The 26555-nt window shown below is 44.6% G+C and overlaps 2 protein-coding genes across 2 annotated transcripts; both read right to left on the bottom strand.

Moving 5' to 3' along the window:
- Window positions 1-7637: 7637 nt before the first annotated feature.
- Window positions 7638-8609, bottom strand: LOC102443766 (olfactory receptor 52N4-like). The gene has a single exon (XM_006110234.2). It carries the CDS (start codon window positions 8607-8609, stop codon window positions 7638-7640), a length of 972 nt encoding a protein of 323 aa, XP_006110296.2.
- An 11788-nt stretch (window positions 8610-20397) lies between these two features.
- Window positions 20398-21336, bottom strand: LOC112545131 (olfactory receptor 52E2-like). Its single transcript, XM_025182661.2, has one exon. It carries the CDS (start codon window positions 21334-21336, stop codon window positions 20398-20400), a length of 939 nt encoding a protein of 312 aa, XP_025038446.2.
- Window positions 21337-26555: the final 5219 nt, after the last annotated feature.

Genomic DNA, 26555 nt, shown 5'->3' with positions numbered 1-26555 from the left:
ACATTTCAGAACAGGAGAGGGATGCAGGGGGGGGGAGGAAGGAAGGTAAGTGTTTGTGAATTGATGATATTAGAGGTGGGGAGAGTGGGATGTTTGTGAGTTAATGGTATTAGAGGTGATAATTGGGGAAGCTATCTTGGTAATGGGTAAGATAGCCTGAGTGTTTGTTCATTCCTTTTCTCTGGCAAAACCCTGAGCCGGAAAAAAGTGGCAGCCATGTTCATGCAAATTCCGCGGGGGATATTTAAATCCCCCGCGGAATTTGCAATTCCGAAGTGTCTCATTAGCATCCCTTTTCCGGAAAGGGGTGCCAATGTAGACACAGGGGGGGTCTATCACAATATATGTAGGAGAAAGAAAGATCCTGAAGCATGGGCTTGGTGTTTGAACCAAAGTCAGCAAGAGTTATACTATGAGTATTAGACAGGCTGTGTCAAAAGCAAATGTTTGCCTGCAAGTCAGTGTCTTTTGGTGCTAGAACTGCTTGCACTGTTAAAAGTGCATGAAATGGATAGATAGATTCCACCAGGACAGTACAAGGACACCCCAACTCAGTACATGATAAAATAGTTTGAAACAACAGGAGTGAAAACATAACACTGGGTGGGGAATAGGCATGCTCTGGAGGAAAGTACAAGGGGGCGTACCAAATATGTCATCAATATGTAAGATGATACGTATGGTGCGTATCACAGATTTTTTATCTCTGTCAATAAATGTTGGGGTACCTCAACTTAACTCTTTGGCTGGCCTAGAGGACAATAGTGAAATAAGAACATAAGAACATAAGAACATAAGAACAGCCGTACTAGGTCAGACCAAAGATCCATCTAGCCCAGTATCCTTTCTGCCGACAGTGGCCAGCACTAGGTGCCCTAGAGAGGGTGGACCGAAGACAATGATCGAGCGATTTGTCTCCTGCCATCCCTCTCCAGCCTCTGACAAACAGAGGCCAAATCCATACTATTGACTGAGCTGAGTCCATTGTCATGGGTACAAACACGTAGGAGCTCGGGGGGGCCATCTGGTTACCAAAGACTATTATTGTACTTTGTTCGACAATAAACATGACTCTGGTACCTTCGTAACTTATCTGAGGGTACGTCTACACTACAGCGCTAGTTCATAGAATCATAGAATCATAGAATAATAGGACTGGAAGGGACCTCGAGAGGTCATCGAGTCCAGCCCCCCGCCCTCAAGGCAGGATCAAGCTCCGTCTACACCATCCCTGACAGATGTCTATCTAACCTGTTCTTAAATATCTCCAGAGAGGGAGATTCCACCACCTCCCTTGGCAATTTATTCCAATATTTGACGACCCTGACAGTTAGGAATTTTTTCCTAATGTCCAATCTAAACCTCCCCTGCTGCACTTTAAGCCCATTACTCCTTGTCCTGTCCTCAGAAACCAAGAGGAACAAATTTTCTCCTTCCTCCTTGTGACACCCTTTTAGATATTTGAAAACCGCTATCATGTCCCCCCTTAATCTTCTTTTTTCCAAACTAAACAAGCCCAGTTCATGAAGCCTGGCTTCATAGGTCATGTTCTCTAAACCTTTAATCATTCTTGTCGCTCTTCTCTGTACCCTTTCCAATTTCTCCACATCTTTCTTGAAATGTGGCGCCCAGAACTGGACACAGTACTCCAGCTGAGGCCTACCTAGTGCAGAGTAGAGCGGCAGAATGACTTCACGAGTTTTGCTTACAACACACCTGTTGATACAACCTAGAATCATATTTGCTTTTTTTGCAACAGCATCACACTGTTGGCTCATATTCAACTTGTGGTCCACTATGACCCCTAGATCCCTTTCCGCCATGCTCCTTCCTAGACAGTCGCTTCCCATCTTGTATGTATGGAACTGATTGTTCCTTCCTAAGTGGAGCACTTTGCATTTCTCCTTATTAAACCTCATCCTGTTTACCTCTGACCATTTCTCTAACTTGCTAAGGTCATTTTGAATTATGTCCCTATCCTCCAAAGAAGTTGCAACCCCACCCAGTTTGGTATCATCTGCAAACTTAATAAGCGTACTCTCTATCCCAATATCTACATCATTGATGAAGATATTGAACAGTACGGGTCCCAAAACAGACCCTTGAGGAACCCCACTTGTTATCCCTTTCCAGCAGGATTTAGAACCGTTAACAACAACTCTCTGACTACGGTTATCCAGCCAATTATGCACCCACCTTATCGTGGCCCTATCTAAGTTATATTTGCCTAGTTTATCAATAAGAATATCATGCGAGACCGTATCAAATGCCTTACTAAAGTCTAGGTATATGACATCCACCGCTTCTCCCTTATCCACAAGGCTCGTTATCTTATCAAAGAAAGCTATCAGATTAGTTTGGCATGACTTGTTCTTCACAAACCCATGCTGGCTATTCCCTATCACTTTATTACCTTCCAAGTGTTTGCATGTGATTTCCTTAATTACCTGCTCCATTATCTTCCCTGGGACAGACGTTAAACTGACCGGTCTGTAGTTTCCTGGGTTGTTCTTATTCCCCTTTTTATAGATGGGCACAATATTTGCCCTTTTCCAGTCTTCTGGAATTTCCCCTGTCTGCCATGATTTTTCAAAGATCATAGCTAAAGGCTCAGATACCTCCTCTATCAGCTCCTTGAGTATCCTGGGATGCATTTCATCAGGACCTGGTGACTTGCTGACATCTAACTTTCCTAAGTGATTTTTAACTTGTTCTTTGTGTATCCTATCTTCTAAACTTACCTTCTCTCTGCTTGTATTCACTACGTTAGGCACACCTCCAGACTTCTCGGTGAAGACCGAAACAAAGAAGTCATTGAGCATCTCCGCCATTTCCAAGTTCCCTGTTACTGCTTCTCCCTCCTCACTAAGCAGTGGGCCTACCCTGTCCTTGGTCTTCCTCTTGCTTTTAATGTATTTATAAAAGGTCTTCTTGTTTCCCTTTATGCCTGTAGCTAGTTTGATCTCATTTTGTGCCTTTGCCTTTCTAATCTTGCCCCTGCATTCCCGTGTTGCTTGCCTATATTCCTCCTTTGTTAGTTGTCCTAGTTTCCATTTTTTATATGACTCCTTTTTTATTTTGAGATCGTGCAAGATCTCCTTGTTAAGCCAAGCTGGTCTTTTGCCATATTTTCTATCTTTCCTACACAGCGGAATTGTTTGCTTTTGGGCCCTTAACAACGTCTCTTTGAAATACTTCCAACTCTCCTCAGTTGTTTTTCCCTTCAGTCTTGCTTCCCATGGGACCTTACCTACAAGTTCTCTGAGCTTATCAAAATCTGCCTTCCTGAAATCCATTACCTCAATTGTGCTGGTCTCCCTTCTACCTTTCCTTAAGATCATGAACTCTATTATTTCGTGATCACTGTCCCCTATACTGTCTTCCACTTTCAAGTTCTCAACTAGTTCCTCCCTATTTGTTAAAACCAAATCCAGAACAGCTTCTCCTCTGGTAGCTTTTTCAACCTTCTGAAACAGAAAGTTGTCTCCAATGCAGTCCAGAAACTTATTGGATAGCCTGTGCCTCGCTGTGTTAGTTTCCCAACATATGTCTGGATAGTTGAAGTCCCCCATCACCACCAAATCTTGGGCTTTGGATAGTTTTGTTAATTGTTTAAAAAAGGCCTCATCCACCTCTTCCACCTGGCTAGGTGGCCTGTAGTAGACTCCTAGCATGATATCACCCTCGTTTTTTACCCCTTTTAGCTTAACCCAGTTCGAACTAACTTAGTTCGAATTAGTTAATTCGAACTAAGCTAATTCAAACTAACGCGTCTAGAACTAAAAACTAGTTCGAATTAGCGTTTTGCTAATTCGAACTAGCAAGTCCACATTGAGTGGACTCTGAACAGGGCTTAAGGCTGGCCCTGAACAGGGCTTAAAGCAGTGCCAGCAGGGCATCAGAGGAGGACTTAGAGTGTGGAGATGCTGTCTCAGGCTAGCCGAGGGCTGCGCTTAAAGGGTCCCGACCCCCACCCCGGACAGACAGTTCTAAGGGGTTCCTCGCTTGCAAAGCAGTCCTGGCTTGGAGTGCCCGGAGTACCCACACTGGGCACATCACAGCACTCGGCCATCAGCCCGGCTGCACTTGCCGCAGGCTGCCATCTGGGGAGAGGAGGCAATTGGGGGGCTGCAGGAGAGCTTCCACCCCCAGAAGCCCGCAGAGCCAGCCCAGTCCTCCCCATCAGGGGCTCGTACCCCATTCCTCCCTCACCTCCTTCCACTTACCCTTCCCTGGCCCCCCTTCTTATTGATGTACAAAATAAAGATAACGTTTCTTCCAACATTGACTCTGTCTTTATTGAACAAAACTGGGGGAGACTGGGAAAAGGAGGTGGGAGAGGGGAAGAGAAAGGCTGGGAGAAGGGAGGGCAACTAACATGATCAGGGGTTGGGAACAGGTCCCAGATGAAGAAAGGCTACAGAGACTGGGACTGTTCAGCTTAGAAAAGAGGAGACGGAGGGGGGACAGGATAGAGGTCTCTAAAAGCAGGAGTTGGGTGGAGAGGGTGCATTCAGAAAAGTTCTTCCTGAGTTCCCATAAAGAAGGACTAGAGGACACCAAAGGAAAGGAATGGGTAGCAGGCTTCAAACTAGTAAGAGAAAGTTGTTGTTCACAAAGCAAATAGTTAACCTGCGGAACCCCTTGCTGCAGGAGGCTGTGAAGGCTACAACTAGAACAGAGTTGAAAGGGAAGTGAGATCAAGTCATGGAGGTTGGGTCCATCGATTAGTCTTAGCCAGGAGGTAGGAGTGGTGTCCCTGCCCAAAGTTTGTGGAAGGCTGGAGAGGGATGGCACGAGACAAATGGCTTGGTCACTGTCTTCGGTCCATCCCCTCCAGGGTCCCTAGGGTTGGCCGCTGTCAGCAGACAGGCTACTGGGCTAGATGGACCTTTGGTCTGACCCAGGACGGCCATTGTAAGCTCAGGGCTCAGGGTCGGGGGTCTCAGTGGACCCCCTTGATTTTCATGCACACCTGCTCCTGGGTGGCCAGGCTGGCAGCTCTCCTGCCCTAGATGGCCACTTTCCTGTGCCTAGTGTGGAGATCGTGGACGAGGTCCACGATGTCCACACTAGCCCAGGAAGGTGCCCGCCTCTTGCAGTCCAGGGCAAGCTCCCGGGAGCCGCCAGCCTGGTCCCGGCAAGAGGGGGTGGGCTGGGGGGCATCGGGTGGGTGGCTCTGTGCCGTGCCAGGTGCAGGGTCTGCTAGCTGGGTGCTGGCAGGCTTGCACCTGGCACGGGCACCGTAGCCAGCCCGTGCCCCTTTAAGGGGTCCGGGGCCGGGAGGGAGGCATAGAGTTTCCCTGGTGTTGGCCAGAGTGGCCACCAGGGAAAGCTGGGGAGGGCTAGCCTCCCACTAGTTCGAACTAAAGGGCTACACAGCCCTTAGTTCGAACTAGCTAGTTCGAACTAGGCGTTAGTCCTCGTAAAATGAGGTTTACCTAGTTCGAACTAAGCGCTCCGTTAGTTCGAATTAAGTTCGAACTAACGGAGCGCTAGTGTAGCGCCTAGGAAAGTTAGTTCGAACTAACGTCTGTTAGTTTGAACTAACTTTGTAGTGTAGACATACCCTGAGTCTGTGGTCTTAGGGGGCTCTCATGAAGTCTATTATGCTGGCTACCTGCACAGAGCTAGCACGATATACTGAGGGAGCCTACAAAAACACACACAGCTGACCTTTAATTTTCACTGACAGAGCAGGAATCTTGAATTTACGACATTGCTTTCCTGACCCACTGCAATGTATGCCCATGAGAATGGACACAGCTCAGTGAATGGAAGGGCATTCCATCCCTTTCCTTGGCTGAAGAAAGATACACCCTCTGAGACGCATTTGTATGCTGTGATATAAGCAAGTTAGTCTTGCCTGATGACATCACCTTCTACATGTTGGTTGGATCAGAGTCGTCCCGATCTCACTCTTTAGGAGACTCCAGTGTGCTCCTGTTACCCTGGTGGAATATTTTAGTAGACTCGTTGACATGGGGATGTTTAGGTACCACCAATTATTGGAATGTGTCTGCATGAGTGCTCTGTGAGTAGCGCTCCTTAGGATTAAATGGTTCTGCAATATTGGCCCTCTTCTTGTATGACTCTGTGACCAGCTTCAGCATCCTAGCAGACTTTTGATACCATGGCTTATATCTCAGGCTTTCTCCTTACTCCAGTTACTACTGCAAGTGATCCCATCACCTGGACATTTGGTGTCAGTCTCTGTTTCATAGAAACATACGAACAGCCAGACTGCATCAGAACAAAGGTCCATCTAGCCTAGTGTCCTGTCTTCCAACAGTGTCCAATGACAGATGCCCCAGAGGGAGTGAACAGAACAGGTAGTCATCAAGTGATCCCTCTCCTGTCATCCATTCACAGCCTCTGACAAACAGAGGCTAGGGACACTATTCCTACCCATCCTGGCTAATAGCCATTGATAGACCTAACCTCCATGAATCGAGCTAGTTCTTTTTTGAACCCTGTTAAAGTCCTGGTCCTCACAATGTCCTCTGGCATGTAGTTCCACAGGTTAACTGCACAGTGTAAAGAAAAACTTCCTTTTGTTTGTTTTAAACCTGCTACCTATCACTTTCATTTGGTGACCCTAGTCATTATGTTATGTGAACAAGTAAAAGCCTTTCCTTATTCACTTTCTCCACACCTGTCATGATTTTACAGACCTCTATCATATCACCTCTTAGTCTCCTCTTTTCCAAAATGAAAAGTCCCAGTCTTTTAGACTCTTTTCAAATAGCACCTGTTCCAAATCCCTAATCATTTTTGTTGCCCTTTTCTGAACCTTTTCCAATGCCAATGTGTCTTTTTTTTTAGATGGGGTGATCACATCTCATCTGTCTCACAAACTCCACGATGGAATCTCAACACCTATTTTTGATGTCTTTGAAAACCAGAAAGGTTGATGTGGATTTGGAATGTTCCAGATGAAAGCAAAGCCAAAATCAGTTCCACAAAGCAGTAAGTTACTTGACTCCAAGGCGATGTTAAAGTTAAACGTAGAAGTCTCTAAACCGGGTGGCTTTTTGATACTCCCTGACAGAGCAGCTTAACAATTTCACTTCAGGCAGTGTCAGGAATAAATCAGAGATTAAATGCAAGTCAGCATGTTCTCATCTAACACTGCACTTTATTAGATTTAATCACACACGGACATAAGGAATGGTCTTAGGAAATCCCAGATATTTTCCTAACATCTGTAATGGTATTGCAAGAGCCTCACGGTGGCTAGTTGTTCACCTGCTGGGGAGAAATGGGTGCCAAGAAAAAAAAATGTCTCTCAAGATGACTTCAGAGGGTTACTCCAAAGTACATTGTATTATAACATCTTCAAAACACATACATCACACACATACATCTCATAAAATTTTACTATTGAAGATAGCTACACTTAACATTTACATCCCCTCACATCTTTCGTTATCACTTAATGTTTCTTCTGTACACTCTTCCAATTCTAATCAGTAAAAGGGCCAGTTATATTTTCACCTGTTAATTATGTAAGAATATTTTTAGTACTTCATAGTGGAGGTATGTAAATCATGTTTGGAATTAACTCAACCCCATTCTTAGGTACTTACCCATCATATTCAGGGTAAAGTGGAACAGCTCTGAAAAAAACTTACTTTTCAGGCACATTTAAACTCAGTGGCAATAGTCGATCCCATTCTGAAGATGTATTTGCCCACTTTGTCACGAAGCTCTTTGGTTTTGACCCCATAAATGATGGGGTTCAGCAGTGGGGGTATGAGGATATGGAGGCTGGCCAAGATGATGTGCACATAGGGAGCAATATCCTGACCGTACCGGTGTGTTAGAGTGGAGAAGAGTCCTACAGGATAAGCCATCATGATCACACATATGTGGGCTGTGCAAGTGTTGAGGGCTTTCTGGTGGGCCTTTTTGGAAGAGATTCTGAGGACGGCCCTGAGGATCAGACCATAGGACAGAGCAATGAGTGTCAGGTCGAAACCCATGACTGCAAATGCCATTAACAATCCATATATCTTATTCACTGTGATATCCCCACACAACATCTTTGCCACAGCCATGTGGTCACAGTACGTGTGGGGGATTATGCGGCTGGCACAGAATGGAAGCCTTCTTAGGAGAAAGGGCAGGGGCAGAATGAAGAGAACAGCTCTTACCAAACCCACCAGCCCTAGCTTAGCTATTCGTGCATTGCTGAGGATGGTGGTGTATCTGAGAGGATTACATATGGCCACGTAGCGATCAAAGGCCATTGTCACAAGGATGGCTGAGTGCATAATGGAAACCACATGAAAGAAGAACATCTGGGTGAGGCAGCCATCCACAGAAATGTCTTTTAATTTGAACCAAAAAATACACAGGGCTTTTGGTACGATGGAGGTAGACACGCCAATATCGGTGAGCGCCAGCATGCAGAGCAGCAGGAACATCGGCTTGTGCAGAGTCTGCTCTTTGCCTACAACAAAGAGAACTGTGAAATTTCCCAACAGGGTGATAATGTAGAATATAGATATTGGGATGGAAATCCAGACGTGGGCATCTTCCAGGCCAGGGATGCCTGTAAGTATGAATGTTGAAGGGTTTGAGGGGGTGACATTGAAGTCCACCATGAGATGGTTGATGTCTTAGTCTGGCTGAGAAATGTTCAAGGTGCCTGTGAAAAGAGAGAATCATAGGGTGGGGGAGTAACATTGTAATGGAGATACGTTATAACTCTTATGAATCTAGAAAGGTGTCAACATTTACAAATGGAAGCAACTGTCTAGGAAGAGGTACTGCAGAAAGGGATCTAGGGGTCATAGTGGACCACTATCTAAATATGAGTCAACAGAGTAACACTGTTAAAGGTTTAGAAAACATGACCTATGAGGGGAGACTGAAAGAATTGGGCTTGTTCCATTTGGAAAAGAGAAGACTGAGGGGGGATATGATAGTGGTTTTCAAGTATCTAAAAGAGTGTTACAAGGAGGAGAAAGAAAAATTGTTCTCCTTGGCCTCTGAGGATAGGACAAGAAGCAATGGGCTTAAACTGCAGCAAGGGAGGTTTAGGTTGGACATTCAGAAAAAACTTCCCACCTATCAGGCTGGTTAAACCCTGGAATAAGTTGCCTAGGGAAGTTGTCGTAGGGAGCTTGTGGAATCTCCATCTCTGGAGATATTTAAGAGCAGGTTAGACAGACACCTGTCAGGGATGATCTAGACGGTGATTGGTCCTGCCATGAGGGCAAGGGACTGGACTCAATGACCTCTCGAGGTCCCTTCCAGTTCTAGCATTCTATGATTCTATGATTCTCTTTAGGTCACTGTGAAATCCAGAGAAGTCCTCTGAGGGAGCTAACCAAGCCAGGGAGACTGGTCCATAATAGCAGTTCAACTTCAATGTTAATAACTGCAGCATGTCTGCTCATTGCAAGGAAAAGTCTGAACTCCTCACACACCTCACAAGGGCACCGCATTTCAAGAAGGATGTAGAGAAATTGGAGAGGGTCCAGAGAAGAGCAACAAGAAAGATTAAAGGTCTAGAGAACATGACCTATGAGGGAAGGCTGAAGGAATTGGGTTTGTTTAGTTTAGAAAAGAGAAGACTGAGGAGGGACATGGTAGCTGTTTTCAGGTATCTAAAAGGGTGTCATAAGGAGGAGGGAGAAAACTTGTTCACCTTGGCCTCTGGGGATAGAGCAAGAAGCGATGGGCTTAAACTGCAGCAAGAGAGGTTTAGGTTGGACATTAGGAAAAAGTTCCTAACTGTCAGGGTAGTCAAACACTGGAATAAATTGCCCAGGGAGGTTGTGGAATCTCCATCTCTGGAGATATTTAAGAGTAGGTTAGATAACTGTCTATCAGGGATGGTCTAGACAGTACTGGGTCCTGCCATGAGGACAGGGACTGGACTCGATGACCTCTCGAGGTCCCTTCCTGTCCTAGTATTCTATGATTCTATGATTCTAAGGTTCTAATTTACCTGCATGAACTCAGGGCAGGACCTGGGCATCAGGGTACAGCTCTGTGAAATCCCGTTCACAGTGCAAGTGTGGTCAAACTAAGAAAACATTGGGATCCAGGAGGAATTGGGTGGGGAGTCATAAACAAAATATAATGCCATGAGATCAGTCAGACAATGTTTTACTCCTTTGTGTAGTACCAGGCAGCTTTCTCACACAGGCTGTGTCTAGACTGGCAAGTTTTTCTGCAAAATCAGCCACTTTTCCGGAAAAACTTGCCAGCTGTCTGCACTGGCCGTTTGAATTTCCGGAAAAGCACTGATGATCTCATGTAAGATCGTCAGTGATTTTCCGGAAATACTATGCTGCTCCCGTTCGGGCAAAAGTCTTTTTCCGAAAGACTTTTGCGCAAAAGGGACAGGGTAGACAGCACAGTACTGTTTTCCGCAAAAAAGCCCCGATCACGAGAATGGCAATCGGGGCTTTTTTGCGGAAAAGCGCGTCTAGATTGGCCACGGACGCTTTTCCGCAAAAAGTGCTTTTGCGGAAAAGCATCCTGCCAATCTAGACGCGCTTTTCTGAAAATGCTTTTAACAGAAAACTTTTCCGTTAAAAGCATTTCCGGAAAATCATGCCAGTGTATAGCAGAAGTAGAGGGATTCAGGGAAGTGAAATAAGAATGGGCCACAGGGAAACTTTCATATTGGGAGAGATTGGAAAGACTGTGATTGAGACATTACGAAGACAATGAAAATGAAGGGACAGGACCTGACTCTATGAATTTGTGACGGGTGGAGAGTAGATCAAGCATGGTTTCTCCAAGATCTTGAGGACATTCAATTAAATGTGGCAAGTTCAAAACAGATGAAAATAATGCTTTTTTCACTCCGGGTGCGTCTACACTGGACTGCAACTCGAAAAAAGATACACAATTTGATCTAGGCAAGGTAGCTACTGGGAGAGATGGCAGGACAGGACAAGAGACAAAGCCCTGATCTTAAAAAACAATTTTTTGTCTACACTATCTCTGATACATGGTAGTTCCGGTTTTAGCAGGCACATTCAACACAGTTTCTAACCATAACAAACAACTGAAGTCACCATCTTGGTGAATCGTGGGAGCCCTTACTGAGCTCTCACCGCTCACATTAATGCAGAAACAGACAACTCACCACAAATCTACTCAGCAGAGAGAGGAAATCTCCTTACAGCAACAAGAAGTCAGAGCCCTGAGAACCAGTGGGTGAATCTCACATATCTGAACCTTTCCATGCTCAGCAGCAACCTTTATAATTCTCCTGTAGAGTCTCTGTGGATATTCACGTGGCCCAGCCCCAAGCGAAAATTCCCTCAAGTTTGTGAGCAGCAGGAAGAGCAGAAAATAGACCCTGGGCAGCAACAGCTTGAGATGCATCTGCGGGAGAGAAGAAATGATTAGCCAATCAGCGACTTAACTATCAAAGGCAATTAGAATGGATTTCCTACAATGTACTGCCATCTGCACCATGTGAAGGATTATTGCCACGAGATGCAGGACCAAAACTAATCTTCGGTTCATCATAGCAGCATACCCTAGAATACCACCCAAGCAGCTGTAACAGCTCTTAAAAGTCACTGCCACCCAATGGAGGCCAAAAAACATGATCCAGAATTGATGTATGCAGAAAGGTGTAGAAAAGGCTTTCTTCTCCTAGCTTTATGGTGTGAAAGGCATTTGGCATGACCCCTGTGTGTGGCCTAAAGTGGATCTATATCTAGCAGTGCACACTCTTCTAAAGGTTCATCTATTCTCGGCATTGGGTCAGCATCCAATTTCAATGCTGAGCTGATCTTTCAGAAATCGATGCAGAAATGATCCTGCATCAGAACTGGGTGCAATGGGACTTCTCCAGTCACTGAATGATTCCTTCTCCAATCCCAGGGTCAAAATGACCTGGAGATGGTCTCGCATGGTGTCCCACATTTTCCCAGGGAACAGCCTTGATGTTTGCCTGATGTGTGGTATTGCAGACAGGTGTGCTCTGTTGTGAGGAGAACTTCAAGTTAAAGGAATCCAACAACTGCTACATCTGGGTCTTTTCTTCAGGCTATACTCCCTCCCCCATGCTTGTGTCACAGAGGGCTTCCCAAAGTCACCCATCCACAAACAGCAGACACCAGCCAATTTCCCAACTTCTCAGCTTACAGCCCCTACAGGAGTATAAACCCATAGGCAGACTGTCTTGCAGTGCATGTGGGTATGTACGATATGAGCTCATTCACAGAGTTCACCGTTCCATTGACATGGGAAGAATATGCAACAAACAGACATACATAATGGGAAGCGACTGTCTAGGGAGGAGTACTGCAGAAAGGAATCTAGGGGTCACAGTGGACCACAAGCTAAATATGAGTCAATGGTGTGACACTGTTGCAAAAAAAGTAAACATGATTATGAGATGCATTAACACGAGTGTTATCAGCAGACATGAGAAGTCATTCTTCAGCTCTACTCCGCACCGATTAGGCCTCAGTTGGATAATTGTGTCCAGTTCTGGACACCACATTTCAAGACAGATGTGGAGAAATTGGAGAAGGTCCAGAGAAGAGCAACAATAATGATTAAAGGTCTAGAGAACATGAGCTATGAGGAAAGGCTGAAAGAATCGGGCTTGTTTAGTTTAGAAAAGAGAAGACTGAGAGGGGGCATGATAGTAGTTTTCACTTATCTAAAAGGGAGTATGTGGTGGAAGAATTGTTCTCCTTGGCCACTAATAATAGGACATGAAGCAATGGGCTGAAACTGCAGAAAGGGAGGTTTAGTTTGGGCTAGTTTTTGACTTTGCATCTGCTTCTCAATTAATCCTTACCTACTTGGCGTTATATTTGATTAATCCATAGTGATCGAGTGTACATCATACAGATGAAATTGGCAGGATCACATTTAGAGCTACACATCCTTAAAATCTGGGGTAACACAATCCAGTTTTCCAAAAAAACACCGTTTCATAACTGTCACCAACAAGGAAAGGTAGAAGGCCATCAATCCTTAGCAAAATGCAGGACAATGTAGCACTTTAAAGACTAACAAGATGGTTTATTAGATGATGAGCTTTCGTGGGCCAGACCCACTTCCTCAGATCAAATAGTGGAAGAAAGTAGTCACAGCCATATATACCAAAGGATACAATTTAAAAAAATGAACAATTATGAAAAGGACAAATCACATTGCAGAACAGGAGGAGGATGCAGGGCGGGGGGGGGGGGAGGAAGGAAGGTAAGTGTCTGTGAATTGATATTAGAGGTGGGGAGAGTGGGATGTTTGTGAGTTAATGGTATTAGAGGTGATAATTGGGGAAACTGTCTTGGTAATGGGTGAGATAGTTCAAATGTTTGTTAAGTCCTTTTTGTAAAGTGTCGAATTTTAACATGAATGACAGTTCAGAGGATTCCCTTTCAAGTGCAGATGTAAAAGGTCTTTGTAGCAGAATGCAGGTGGTTAAGTCATTGCGAGAGTGTCCTTTCTGGTTAAAATGGCAAGAAACTGTTTTCTCTTTGTGATCTTGTCTGATATCTGTTTTGTGGGCATTAATCCTTTGGCGAAGTGTCTGAGATGTTTGTCCAATGTACATAGCAGACGGACACTTTCGGGACATGATAGCATAAATTATATTTCTGGATGCGCAGGAATATGTATTCTTGATCTTATAACTCACTTGGTTAGGTCCAATAATGGTATCAGCAGAATGAATATGTGGACAAAGCTGGCAACGGGGTTTGTTGCAAGGGAAGGTACCAGGGTTGGTATTAGTGTGGTATGTCCTGTGGTCCTTACAGCATCTTTGTATGGTTTCCTGTCACATGGTGATGGATATCCTGCTGCATGTGAGTGTTTGCTGTGCTGTCCAAATATCTGGCACAGGAGACATCAAGTGAATTCCACACAAGACTTCGCTTAGCGCCCAGCGATGTTTATTGTCAATGAAGTACTAGTACCAGTGTAGACTTTATTAGATTGATAACACAAGTAGGCATTTGACAATGGATGTTGCTCAGTCACTGCTGAAACTTTTCTATGCACCATAGCTGGATAAAGATACTCTCTCTGAGATACATCTTTATTCACCAATACAAGCAAGTTATATATCATTCCTGATGCATCTAAGTGGAGGACTTCTTACTCTGATTCCTGTAACCCTCATTATACGAGGAGTAAGGGAAGTCAAAGGATGAATGTTCCTTCCACTTCCTGCTGTATGGAGATAGTGCCAAAAGCTGAATTAAACTACTTCAACTTAAGCTGCGCTATAGATATAGCTCAAGTTGTGTAGCTTAATTCAAGTTTTTCCCTGCTGTGTAGACGGGCCCAGAAAGAGCACTGCTTGGTGCAGGAACAATAAAGGGCTAAGTTTGGGGAACAGCTCACTCTATAAAATCCGTGGCCCCAGGAGATCATGTTCTGCACATGTATTTGCCCACTTTTCCCTGAAGCTCTTTGGTTTTGACTCCATAAATGATGGGGTTGAGCATGGAGGGGAGGAGGAAATAGAGGTTGGCCAAGATGATGTGAACATGAGGAGCAATGTCCTGATTGAATCGGTGTGCCAGGTTGGAGAAGAGGCAGGAGGTATAGGATGTCAGAATCACACAGAGGTGGGCGGTGCAGGTATTGAGGACTTTCTGGTGAGCTTTATTTTAGGAGATTCTGAGAACAGACCTGGTGATCAGACCATAGGACAGGGCAATGAGACTCAAGTCTAACCCAATGACTACAAACCCTAGCCCCAAGCCATATGTCTTATTCACTGTGATATCCCCACACGACACCTTTGCCACAGTCATGTGGTCGCAGTATGTGTGGAGGATCATGCAGTTGGCACAGAACGGCAGCCTGTTCAGGAGCAGGGGCAAGAGCAGAATGGAGAGAACAGCTCTTACCAAACCCTCCAGCCCTAGCTTAGCTATTCGAGTGTTGGTGAGGATGGTGTTGTATCTCAGAGGGTCACATCCTCCTCCCACACTCCAATTCCCTGCCCTGGGCCCCTGATGGAGTGGGCTGAAACGCCTGTAGTCAGGTTCCCTGGGCCCTGAATGTAGGAGAAGAGGCTGACGCATGGGCCCGGTGCTTGAACCAAAGGCAGCAAGATTATACGATGAGTCACAGACAGGCCTTGACAAAAGCAGATGTTTGCCTGCCAGTCAGTGTCTCTCGGTGCTGGAACTGCTAGCTCTGCTTAAGCACATGAAGTATGGAAATAGATACCACCAGGACGGTACAAGGACACCCCAACTCAGTATATGATTGTGGTGGGAGAGGTCCAGGTTGGATATTAGGAAAAACTATTTCACTAGGAGGGTGGTGAAGCACTGGAATGGGTTACCTAGGGAAGTAGTGGAGTTTCCATCCCTAGAGGTGTTTAAGTCTCGGCTTGACAAAGCCCTGGCCGGGTTGATTTAGTTGGAATTGGTCCTGCCTAGAGCAGGGGGCTGGACTTGATGACCTTCTGAGATCTCTTCCAGTTCTATGATTCTATGATAAAATATCTTGAAACAACAGGCATGAAAGCATGATAATGGGTGGGGAATAGGAGAGGTCTGGAGGAAAGGACAAGGGGAGGTACCAAATGTATCATTAATGCATAAGTTGATAGGTACGGTGTGTATCACAGATTGTTTATCTCTGTCTATAAATGTTGGGGTACCGCGACTTAACTCTTTGGCCAGCATAGAGGACAATAGTGAAACCCATACTACTGACTGAGCTGAGTCCATCGTCATGGGTACAAACTCATAGGGGCTCGGAGGCCATCTAGCTACCAATGACTATGAATGTACTTTGTTCAACAATAAACCTGACTCGGGTGCCTTCAGATCTTATAACAAAATACAGGACTATGTAGCACTTTAAAGACTAACAAGATGGTTTATTAGGTGATGAGCTTTCGTGGGCCAGACCCACTTCCTCAGATCAAATAGTGGAAGAAAATTGTCGCAACCATATATACCAAAGGATACAATTAAAAAAAGTGAACACATATGAAAAGGACAAATCAAATTTCAGAACAGAAGGAGGATGGGGGGGAAGGTAAATGTCTGTGAGCTAATGATATTAGAGGTGATAATTGGGAAAGCTATCTTTGTAACGGGTAAGATAATTAGATTCTTTATTCAGACTCAGGTGTAACTGTTATTCATGCTTAAATTTGACACTTTACACCTGAATCTGAATAAAGAATCTAATTATCTTACCCATTACAAAGATAGCTTCTCCAATTATCTTCTCTAATATCATTAGCTCACAGACATTTACCTTCCCCCCCCCAAACCCCTTCTGTTCTGAAATTTGATTTGTCCTTTTCATATGTGTTCACTTTTTTTAATTGTATCCTTTGGTATATATGGTTGCGACAATTTTCTTCCACTATTTGATCTGAGGAAGTGGGTCTGGCCCACGAAAGCTCATTACCTAATAAACCATCTTGTTAGTCTTCGAAGTGCTACATAGTCCTGTATTTTGTTTCAGCTACACCAGATTAACACAGATATATTTCTATCACTATTCATATCTTATGTGAGTCTGTGGTCTTTGGGGGCTCTCGAAAAGTATGTTATTCTAGTTACCTGCGCAGAGCTGGCATGATATACAGAGGGAACCCGCAAAAATGCACACAGCCAAACTTTTATCACCCCTGATGAAACAGGAGACCTGTCAGGATGCCACAGCAGTGAATCCTGAACTTACTACACTGCTGTCCTAACCTATCACACTGCTGTACAATGTAACCTTAGGCTACGTCTACACTGCAGGCTTCTTGCGCAATAATTGTTTTGCGCAAGAGTTCTTGTGCAAAAGGTCTTCCACAAGAACGTGTCCACACTGCCATGTGCTTTTGTGCAAGAGAAGTGCTTTTCCGCATGAGCGTCCATGGCAGTGTAGACTCTCTCTTGCGCAAGAAAGCTTTGATGGCCATTTTAGCCATAGGGCTTTCTTGCTCAAGAAATTCAAGTTACCTGTCTACACTGCCTTCTTGTGGAAGAGCTCTTGCACAAGACGGCTTATTCCTCGTGAGGAGAGGAATAACTCTTCCGGAAGAAGCCCTGTTTTCTGATGCTGTACTATAAATTTACTTGCGCAAGAATGCATGTGCAGTGCAGACGCTCTGCAAGTTTTTGCAAAAAGCCTGCAGACATAGCCCATAGGTTTAAGCATTTGAGTTATACCAATGACCAGCATCAGCCTGGAGGTCTGAGCTCCCTTTCAGCACTGTGCAGGCAAGAAGGGTGATGTGACCCTGCATACACCCCCCTATTGCCTCAGAAAGATGCAGAGACAAAGATACAGAGAAAGGCAGGGCTGTCCTGGGGAGCCAGATAAAGTATGGAGGGTGGAGAGCATGGGCCAGGAAGGATCCAGTCAGTTAGGCTATGTCTAGACTACACTCTTCAATTGGAAAAAGATACACAATTTGTGCTAATTGCGTATCTTTTTTCGATTTAATTTTGAAAGAGGCTTTTTCGAAATTTGGTACATCTACTCAGTGCCACATTTCAGAAAAAAGTGTTCTTTTGAGTCATCCCTTACTCCTTGTAGAATGAGGTTTACAGGGACCGCCAAAGAGCACTTCTGTTCTTTTGCATTTTTTTTTTTTCGAAAAAGCAGATGCGTTCCTTGGATGCAAAGTTGCTTTTTCAGGAAACTTCTAGTATCCTGAAAAAGCAATGCAGTCTAGATGTAGCCTTAGTTACACACACATATCCTGTGTGGGAGAGGTCTATCAAAGGGTGTTTGTGTCTCTTCTCTCCACTGTGAATGGGAGCTTGGAGATTGGGGGTGTCATTCCTCCTCCTGTGAACCCTAAAGCCTTAATGATAAGAAGGGAATAAAATAATTCAGCTACATAGTATTTCTCAATGGGGGCTCAGTGAACCTGAAGTTAATTTGAACAATTGTACTGCACAGACCTGATTGCTTGATATTAAACATACTGGAATAGGAGTAAGTATGCTAGGAGAACATCTACACAGCAAAATGATTTTGAAATACCTGCATCTACACAGCTGGCAGTGTTTTCAAAATGATGTTGAAATACTGCCAAGCTGGAGGACTTCTTCCTCTAAGTCCTGTAACCCTCATTGTATGAGGAATAAGGGAAGTCGGAGGATGCTCTATTTCAAAATAAGTGCTGTGTAGACAGCACCAAAACTCGAAATAATCTATTTTGAAATAAGCTATGGAGATGACATAACTCAATTTGCATAGCTTATTTCATGTTAAGCCCTGGTGTAAATGCATTCTACATGTCACATATTCATCAGAGGGAAATATGGTCAACCTAAGCAAAATTCTTCTAGCAATTAGCCAGGAAGTCTTGAGAAGACTTTTCTTAGTTAAAAAATGTATTGGACTATCTTTGTTGCATGGTGTCTTTGTTTTAAGCAGGTCTGAGAAGGCTTGGGGCTTCTTCATGATAGCAGTTTTCAAGTATCTAAAAGAGTGTTACAAGGAGGAGGGAGAAAAATTGTTCTCCCTGTTGGAGAAGATCCAGAAGATAGCAATAAGAATGATTAAAGGTCTTGAGAACATGATCTATGAAGGAAGGCTGAAAGAACTGGGCTTCTTTAGTTTGGAAAGGAAAAGATTGAGAGGGGACATGATAGTAGTTTTCAGGTATCTAAATGGGTGTCACAAGGAGGAGGGAGAAAAATCATTCAGCTTGGCCTTTGATGAAAGGACAAGAAGCAATGGGCTTACATTGCAGCAAAGGAGGTTTAGGTTGGACATTAGGAAAAACTCCCAAACTGTCAAGGTGGTTAAACACTGGAATAAATTGCCTAGGGAGGTTGTGGCAACTCCATCACTGGAGATATTCAAGAGCAGGTAGACAGTGCTTGGCCCTGCCATGAGGGCAGGAGACTGGACTGGATGACCTCTGGAGGTCCCTTCCAGTTCTAGTATTCAGTGACTCTATGATTCTTTGTTTCTTCTCAGACATCAGTTCAAAGGCAGAAAACTTGTAAGCTTCAGACACAAAAATAGGTGGGGGAAAGAACTGGTCCCCGTGTTTGCAATCCAGGGCTAAACATTTCTTGAATATCACCATGCAAAGTTCAGTTAAATGACTTCTACCAACCCATTAGTTTGGATACAAAGTTCTTACTGTCTTTACTCTTAGGAGATCAACCATCTTTCCAATTACTCTATATTTGGGAGTGTTTGTCTGTCTGTTTGTCTGTTTGTTCAGGAACTCCTCCTAAACAGTAAGAGCTAGGGCTACCAAATTCAGTATGCATCTTCCTCTTATCAAAACTTAAAGAAACACAAAGGTTTGGGTGTGCCAGGAAAATGGGAGGTGCCAGGAATGGGATTGCTTCTCAGAAAACCATACAGAAAAGAGATAGAATCACCAGGCAGATAAAAGGGGCTGGCTGGGTCCCAACCTCCCCCCCCCATCTGGGACTACCTTGGCCCTGAGCCTCTTACTCCCCAGCACACTTTAGGGAGGAGGGACTGATTGCACTTCCCCCCAATCCATACAAGGACATTTCTGGCTGTTCCCCTTTCCTCAGGGAGTGAGGGAAACGTGCACAGTTTGGATGGGAAGTTCAAGGGGCAGAAGAACTCCTTGACCTGCCCCATGCAGAGGACATGCACCCCTCTCCCGTTTGTACCTGCTGGACTTGCAGCCACCATGGAGAGGTGCTTCTCACCTGGACGTAAGGTGCTGCTGTGAGAGAGGGCTGTGGATCCCTGGGGCAGGCTGCATACTGACCCCTGCATTGCTACCCCCACCTCAGAGCAATGATTTATCAAAAGCATGGACATTGTCATTTTATTTCCCTCCCCCAAAATGAATTAAGTTAAGAATCTGAGCCCCACCAAATAAATCTTCTAGTTAATTATTAAGTGAACATAAGTTCTTGATTGGTAAGAATGTCTTGGGATACAACTATCAAGAAAGGAATTTTATACGTTAATTTGCTCACTTGGGTCATATCCAGTATGCTGGAATGATGCCTCAAGGACAATGAACCTGTTCAAGTGCCATTTTCCCCAAATTGTGTTTGTTGCCTTTATTTATTCGTAATGTTGAGGTCTATTGAATACTGACAACACTGGGGCTCCAAGACAGATCCACTGAGCAACCTGGACAACATGACTGAGGTGATGACATTCCAGTCCTCAACACTTAACTACAGTCGGTTGACGCTCTATCTCCTGGGATGAATAACGCTACAATCTGGTTATGGGGGTTTCATCACTTCCTCATTCGGCACTGAGAGTTGTTCATAGGCATGGCTTAAGATTATGTCATACAACTCAGCAACGAAGGGAGAAGCACTTAGTGAGAAGACATTATATTTGGGGATCTTTTTCCAATTTATAGTTGACCCAAACTGGCACATAAAACTCTTGATTAATGAGGAGATATCCTTCCCCCTCTTCTCACACATGTTTAAAGTAAGTACCTCCAGGTGATCACTTCCTACAACTGTATTTGCCCACTTTCTCCCAAAGCTCTTTGGTTTTGATCCCATAAATGATGGGGTTGAGCATGGGAGGGATGAGGAGATAGAGGTCAGCCAATATAATATCAATATAGGGAGCAATATAGTGACTGAACCGGCGTGTCAGGTTGGAGAAGAGGCTGGGAGTATAATATGTGAGCATCACACAGAGGTGGGCTGTGCAGGTGTTGAGGGCTTTCTGGTGGGTTTTTCTGGAGGAGATTTTGAGGACAGCCTTGATGATCAGACCATAGGACAAGGCAATGAGTGTCAGATCGAATCCAATGAGTACAAACAATAGCATTAAGCCATACGTCCTATTGATGGTGATGTCCCCACACAACATCTTTGCCACAGCTATATGCTCGCATTGTGTATGGGGGATAATGCGGTTGGCACAAAATGATTGCCGGCTCATGAGCAGGGTCAGAGGTAGAATTAACAGAACAGCCCTTATCAAACCCAATAGTCCTAGCTTAGCTACTCGAGCATTGGTGAGGATGGAGGCATATCTCAGAGGGTTACATATGGCAACATAGCGATCAAAGGCCATTGTCACAAGGACAGCTGAGTGCATAACAGAAACTGTGTGAAGGAAGAACATCTGTGTGAGGCAACCAGCCACAGAAATTCCTTTCAAATTCAACCAAAATATACACAGGGCTTTTGGCACTACAAAGGTAGGTGTGGCGATGTCTGTGAGCGCCAGCATGCAGAGCAGCAGGTACATCGGCTTATGCAGGGTATGCTCTTTGCCTACAATAAACAGTAGCATGAAATTTCCCAACAGGCCAATAATATAGAATGTAGAGAAAGGGATGGAAATCCAGACATGGGCAGCTTCCAGGCCAGGGATGCCTGTTAGAATGAATGATGAAGGGTCAGATGGAGTGAGGTTGAAAACTGCCATGAGGTGTTAGATACGTCAGTTGGGTTCAGAAGTGCTGAAGCTGCCTATGAAGGGAGAGAAGCACAATGAGTGGGGTTACATGCTTTATAACAAATAGTATGGGAAATAGTGTACCATTATTAACAATCTAGAAAGGGGGGGGTGAGCAGTGAGGTGGCAACGTGTACAGATGGCACCAAATTATTTAGGTCATGGTCAAGTCTAGAGACATCCTTAGAGGAAGCTAAGTTAGGAGAATGGATAGCATTGAAGGTGTCCTTCAATATCCATAAACTGCCATCTGTATGCCCATTGTAAGGAAAAAACTGAGGTCCACAAACACTTAAGAAGGTTCTAATTTAACTGTATGAAGTTAGGACAGCAAACTTCACATCATGGTTCATAGCTGTGTGAAACATTCTGCGCAGTGCAAGCTCGGAGACAAACTAAGCAAAACCTTGGTCTCCCGGAAGAACGAAATGGGGAATAATAAAAGAAATACAATGCCACGAGATTTCTTAGTCAATGTTTCACTGTCCTGTCAACTCCTCGGTGTAGTTCTGGGAACCCTTCTCAGATAGGATATTGCACAAATAGAACGATTCAGGAAATCATAGTGAGAATGTTGAAAGGCACAGGGAAACTCACATGTAGAGGTTGAAAAGAGTACGATTGCTACCTTATAAAGGAAATGAATATGAGGGGCTATGAAAAAAACTATAAAACACTTACTGATAGAAGTAAAGTTGAGGACTTAAAAAAGGAAGAATCAGGAAGTGGTTGGATATTTACTCCCATGGATAATGGGAGTATCCAGTTACAATGTTTTCAGCTACATACATATTTTGGAAAGCCAATCGTCCTGTGTTTTTAGGCTATTAGGCAGTAGGGTGACACTTTCATCATGATCAAGAGGTCAACCTATCAATGGATTTCTTACACCCCTTCTTCAGTTGTACTTTGGTCTTTTACTGTAAGACACAGATGGTGCTTGGTCCTGCCATGAGGACAGGGGACTGGACTCAATGACCTCTCTAGGTCCCTTCCAGTTCTGTGATTTTATTATTCTACTTCAGATGCGAAAATGATTCATGTGCATAAATATAATCATTATGCTCATAAAACCAGAACTTCTGAAGGCTCTTTGACCATATCTGTCTTGCACAAAATATATCACTGTTATGCTATAATCAAATGATCATATCACAATATGCTCACTATGCAGAATGGGGGGAGGCAGTGTCACACAAAGAGCAATGATTCTTTACCCTGGTGAAATGCCCTAGGTTAGACAACAATAATAACAATGGGAAACAAACCCAAGTAATGCTTGTGATGCCCAAGCTGCAGTTCTGTGGCGTGCCAGGGCAAAGAGCCCACAAGACTTTCCAAATCCACCTGGTGCCAGGAAAGGTCCCAGTGCTGGCATTTTGACCAGCAATGACAAAGGGCATTTTAATTCCAGCATCACTGCTCACCTGTCCCTGTTTATGCTGCTCTGCACCCTCAACACCATAAGCTACTCATCTGACACTCTACATCCCTTGCATGTTCCCTCAACTCTCAACACTCCATTGCCATGTGTATCCTCCTTAGAGGATAAGAATGGCCACACTGGGTCAGACCAAAGGTCCATCTAGCCCAGCATCCTCCATTTATTTATCTACTTCTTTTTTAACCCTATTAATGTCGTGGTCTTCACAACATCCTCTGGCAAGGAGTTCCACAGATTTACTGTGTGTTGCATGAAGAAAAACTTCCTTTTTGTTTGTTTGTTTGCCTGATCCCACAGTGCTGAGGATTTCCAACCTACCAATTTATGCTGTGCTCCCTGCCTCACAACCCCTTTTTTCTGGCCATTTGTGCATGAAGGTCCACCACAGCTTCCAGCCCTGTCACATAGTGACATCCCTCATCTAGGAAGCAAGTCTGGTGCCACCCCCACACAGCGACAGTTCACACAAATGCCACCTCAGGCCAGGTGACACTCGGCTACACCTAGGCTGTGTCTAGACTGGCAGGTTTTTCTGCAAAATCAGATGATTTTGTGGAAAAACTTGCCAGCTGTCTACACTGGACGTTTGAATTTCCGGAAAAGCACTGACAATCTCATGTAAGATTGTCAGTGATTTTCCAGAAAAACTATGCTGCTCCCATTTGGGCAAAAGTCTTTTTCCGAAAGACTTTTGCCCAAAAGGGCCAGTGTAGACAGCATAGTACTGTTTTCCAAAAAAAAGCCCCGATCGCGAAAATGGCGATCGGGGCTTTTTTGCGGAAAACCGCGTCTAGATTGGCCACGGACGCTTTTCCACAAAAAGTGCTTTTGCGGAAAAGCATCCTGCCAATCTAGACGTGCTTTTCCGAAAATGCTTTTAACGGAAATCTTTTCTGTTAAAAGCATTTTCGGAAATTCATGCCAGTCTAGACGTAGCCCTACATTGCTTGTTTTTTGTGGAAGAGGAAATGCAAATGAAGCGCTCATTTGCAAATTTCATGCTTTCATTTTCATATTCTCTTCTGATCTTTTTTGTGAAAGAGGTTTTTGCAAAAAAAACCTGCAGTGTCGGTGGGACCATTTTTTGGGAGGGAAAAAAAAACCCTTTTGCACAAGATCCCTTATTCCTCAAAAAATGAGGTTTACAGGATCTTGCACAAAAGGCTTTTTTTTTCCCGAGAAATGGCCCCATCTACACTGCAGGTTTTTTTGCATAAACCTGTTCCGCAAAAAGGATCAGAAGAGAATATGCAAATGAGAGTGTGATATTTGCAAATGAGCACTTCATTTGCATTTCCTTTTCCGCAAAAAACAAACAGTGTAGAGGGAGCCTGTCAGTGTCTGTCTGCACTAGGGAAAAGGGGGAGATCAGCCTGAGCTGCCTTTCAAGGGCAAAAGGGAACCCCAGTAGCCACTCAGCCTGGGCAAGGAAAATGTGTGGAATAGACCTACCGGGAGGGAGAGAGGACGTGGAGATGAACAGGAGCCAGCCTGAGTAACTTCCTCACAACAACTCAAAGTTTTGACACATTACAGCCCATTAGAAACCCAGACTGACCTTGCTGAGGCTGCCTTCTATCATAGCAATTGCTGGTGCTGCAACAAAACTCTAGTGATTTTGCTGAGGGGAGGAAGGACAGTCCAGATGGAGTCAAAAACAATCTGCTCTGGAGTGGTCCATATACTTTAACAGCCTGAGACTCCCCTCCCCCACCAGGAGGCCTCGTTACACCTCTTTGATCTGTGCATTCGGCAGGGTGCCCGTTTCCTATTTCACCTCATTTCAGGACTCGGTACAACTCCCATCTGGACACTAGATGCTCCACTCATCTCCCCCATGTACACAGACACACACTTTGCATTCCTGAATCTCCTCAGGTGAGATTTCTAACCCCTCCTCTAAGCCCGGAACATTCTTTAATGATGACTGCCTTGTTTTGCTTTGGTCTTCTCCAGAGGTTCAGGGGCACAGAGGGCGAAGAACCTTCTCCCACCTGCAAAAACAATGTGACCCTATTTGTTTGGAACCTTAGAGCCTGCAAGTTTGAGTTTTCAGCAACTCTCCAGTTAGTTCTTTGGTCCAAACACACTCACCCCTCCTTAGAGGCCCCAGGATGACTCCAATTGAAGTTCCTGGAGGCTCATCGCCAGTGTAAATCACTCCATTGATTTAAGTCCCTGCATGTGGATTTAGAGTGAACTGCTGGACATGTCCAGAAATTTGTCATTGATCTCAATGGGACCAAATTCAATCTTAGTGTTTCACTTTCAGCTCCTGGCTGTGCAAATTGGAGCTTTGGGTCCTGCTATAGACACCAGCGAGGCCTGCTGAAAGAGTCTGAAGGAAGCCACCACTTCAGGAGGCAAAATAACTCACGTTATTTCGAAATACCAGAGTGCGTGTCTACACAGCAAGCCCGTTATTTCGAAATAATTTAAAAATAATGGGCTTCATACCCTGACTCCTGTAACCCTCATTTCACGAGGAGGAAGGGAAGTCGAAGGAGGAGTGTGTAGACAGCGCCAAACACCGAGTTAAGCTATTTCAATTTCAGCTACACAATTAATCTAGCTGCATAGCTTAATTTAACTTTAGCCCACTGTGTAGACGTACCCAATGAGACCAGTGTCAATCTGGAGTGACCCAATGAAGGCAGAATGGAAGAGTTTAATCTGGCCAGCGTTCACCCTGTTCTTACTGACAACCCTCCAGTAACACAGTAAGTAAGAGCAGCATTGCCAGCAGATTCAGAGATGTCATTATTCCCCTTTATTCGGCTTTGGTGAGGCCACATCTGGAGTATTGTGCCCAGTTCTGGGACCCCCACTACAAAAAGGATGTGGACGCATTGGAGAGGGTCCAGCGGAGGGCAACCAAAATGATTAGGAGGCTGGAGCATATGACTTATGAGGAGAGGCTGAGGGACTTGGGTCTGTTTAGTCTGCAGAAGAGAAGAGTGAGGGGGGATTTGATAGCAGCCATCAACTTCCTGAAGGGAGGTTCCAAAGAGGATGGAGAGAGGCTGTTCTCAGGAGTGACAGATGGCAGAACAAGGAGCAATGGTCTCAAGTTGTGGTGGGAGAGGTCCAGGTTGGATATTAGGAAAAACTATTTCACTAGGAGGGTGGTGAAGCACTGGAATGGGTTCCCTAGGGAAGTAGTGGAGTCTTCATCCCTAGAGGTGTTTAAGTCTTGGCTTGACAAAGCCCTGGCCGGGTTGATTTAGTTGGAATTGGTCCTGCCTAGAGCAGGGGGCTGGACTTGATGACCTTCGGAGGTGTCTTCCAGTTCTATGATTCTATGAACACAGATACTAACTGCAGAGGCTTTGCTGCACTTCCTACCACGGGAGTGAAATTGGAAAATGTGTGAGAACCAGAGGAAAAAACCCCACACACTGCCCCCCAAAATGGAAGCTACCAAGACAGACAGGAGGACACAGTAAGATGCAAGGAACTGAAATTTCAAACAAATATTTCTCTAAACTTTTTTCAAAGTATTTATAGTTCCAAGTTACCCAGAAAAAAACAGCTGGGTGTTTCTGAGAATCCCAACTATTTCAAGGCTCTGTGCTGATGAAATCCTGCCCAGGTGGTTTTTGACTTGAACCCTGGAACCCTTCGTGCGGCTTAAGTGCTAAATGTAATGCAGAAAAAGGAAACTCACCGAAATGATGCTGAGTAGAGAGAGGAAATGTCCTTCCTGTAAGAGAAGGCAGAGCCCTGAGAATCAGCGTGTGACTCT

Source organism: Pelodiscus sinensis, chromosome 1, assembly GCF_049634645.1.
Source record: "Pelodiscus sinensis isolate JC-2024 chromosome 1, ASM4963464v1, whole genome shotgun sequence".
NCBI classification, from domain to species: domain Eukaryota; kingdom Metazoa; phylum Chordata; order Testudines; family Trionychidae; genus Pelodiscus; species Pelodiscus sinensis.
Note: the sequence above shows the minus strand (reverse complement) of the source record. Positions and strands in the feature narration are given on the sequence as shown.